Raw genomic sequence first — 1,367 nt, 5'->3', positions numbered from 1 at the left:
GCACCGCCCCCCCCGCCCCCAGCTCTGAGGAAAGGCATTGTTCTAGCTGCCCATGGAGCTGGCTCTGCCTAAGGGGACAGTGTGCCTGCTCTGCTTCTTCCCAAGTTTCCTGGCCGTGGGCATGGGCCTCCAGCCAGGGACTTGGGATTTGGCAGAGCTGCCGGGCCCCTGGGAGAACGCAGACCAGGAGGCTCCCCAGCACCTCTGCCCACCTCCAGTGCGGTAAGAGACGATGGCCACGGTGAGGTGCACCTCCTCGGGGTACATGTCCGGGGAGGAGCTGATGGAGTAGTAACGAGGCTGCAGAAGGGACAGCTGGGTCAGGAGCAGGGTGGTGGGCATCTGGACGGACTGGAACTCCTCCAGCACCTCCACGATGGTGGGGTTCTTGCTCCATTTCCATTCCTCATACTCCTGCAAGCCCTGCGCCAAGGAGAGGGGCAGAGGAGAACTCGCACTCAGCTCCAGGTACAGATTTCCATGGGGGCTCCAGGGGCCGGGGAGGAAGGCAAATAAAAATAATAATAGCTAACACTTAACGTTGTCAATACTCTGTGTCAGGTTTTCACTCTCGCTCGGACCTGATGAAATAGGTATGATTGTTATACCCATTTTACAGATGAGGAAACTAAGGGACATTGAGGTGCCATGGCTGACAAGGCGGTGATTCTGGGTTTTGAATCTAGGTCAGGGGTGGCAAACTTCAGCCTGCGAACCAAATCTGGCTAATCCCTTTTTTTGTCTGTTTAAATGGTTTGAGGGAAACATCTGAAGAATACTATTTTATGACCTAAGAATAAATAAAAGGCTAATATGCAAATCGACCCAACAGCGGAACGACTGGTCGCTATGATGCACACTGACCACCAGGGGGCAGACACTCAATGCAGGAGCTGCCCCCTGGTGGTCACTGAGTTGCCCCCTGGTGGTCAGTGAGCTTCCACAGGGGGAGTGCTGCTCAGCCAGAAGCTGGCATCATGGCTGGCGAGCACAGTGGCAGTGGCGGGTGCCCCTGTGGCAGCGCTAAGGATGTCCTACTGACAGCTTAGGCCTGCTCCCCCAAGGGCTCCCGGACTGACAGAGGGCGCAGGCTGGGCTGAGGGATCTCCCCCCTACTAAGTGCACGCATCTCATGCACCGGGCCTCATGTGTGATATAAAATTCAAAATAGAACACTATTTTATGACCTAAAATATGATATAAAAATCAAATTTCAAGTTCAAAGTCCATAAATACAGTGGGATTGGAACCCAGTCACACCCCCTCACTGACGTATGGTCTAGGCCCGTGGTCGGCAAACTGCGGCTCGAGAGCCACATGCGGCTCTTTGGCCCCTTGAGTGTGGCTCTTCCACAAAATACCACAAA

General features: G+C 54.4%; 1 protein-coding gene across 2 annotated transcripts in view; it reads right to left on the bottom strand.

The window, feature by feature from the left end:
• The window catches only part of NOS1 (nitric oxide synthase 1 (neuronal)), an 89,797-nt gene that overhangs the window by 13,411 nt on the left and 75,019 nt on the right, over positions 1-1,367 (bottom strand). For both annotated transcript variants that reach the window (XM_005863789.2, XM_014537697.1), the window contains one exon: positions 213-423. In XM_005863789.2, the coding sequence (XP_005863851.1) occupies positions 213-423 (211 nt within the window). The remainder of the gene's footprint in view (positions 1-212; positions 424-1,367) is intronic.

Source organism: Myotis brandtii, unplaced genomic scaffold, assembly GCF_000412655.1.
Source record: "Myotis brandtii unplaced genomic scaffold, ASM41265v1 scaffold181, whole genome shotgun sequence".
NCBI lineage: Eukaryota > Metazoa > Chordata > Mammalia > Chiroptera > Vespertilionidae > Myotis > Myotis brandtii.
This window is presented reverse-complemented; position numbering and strand designations above follow the sequence as displayed.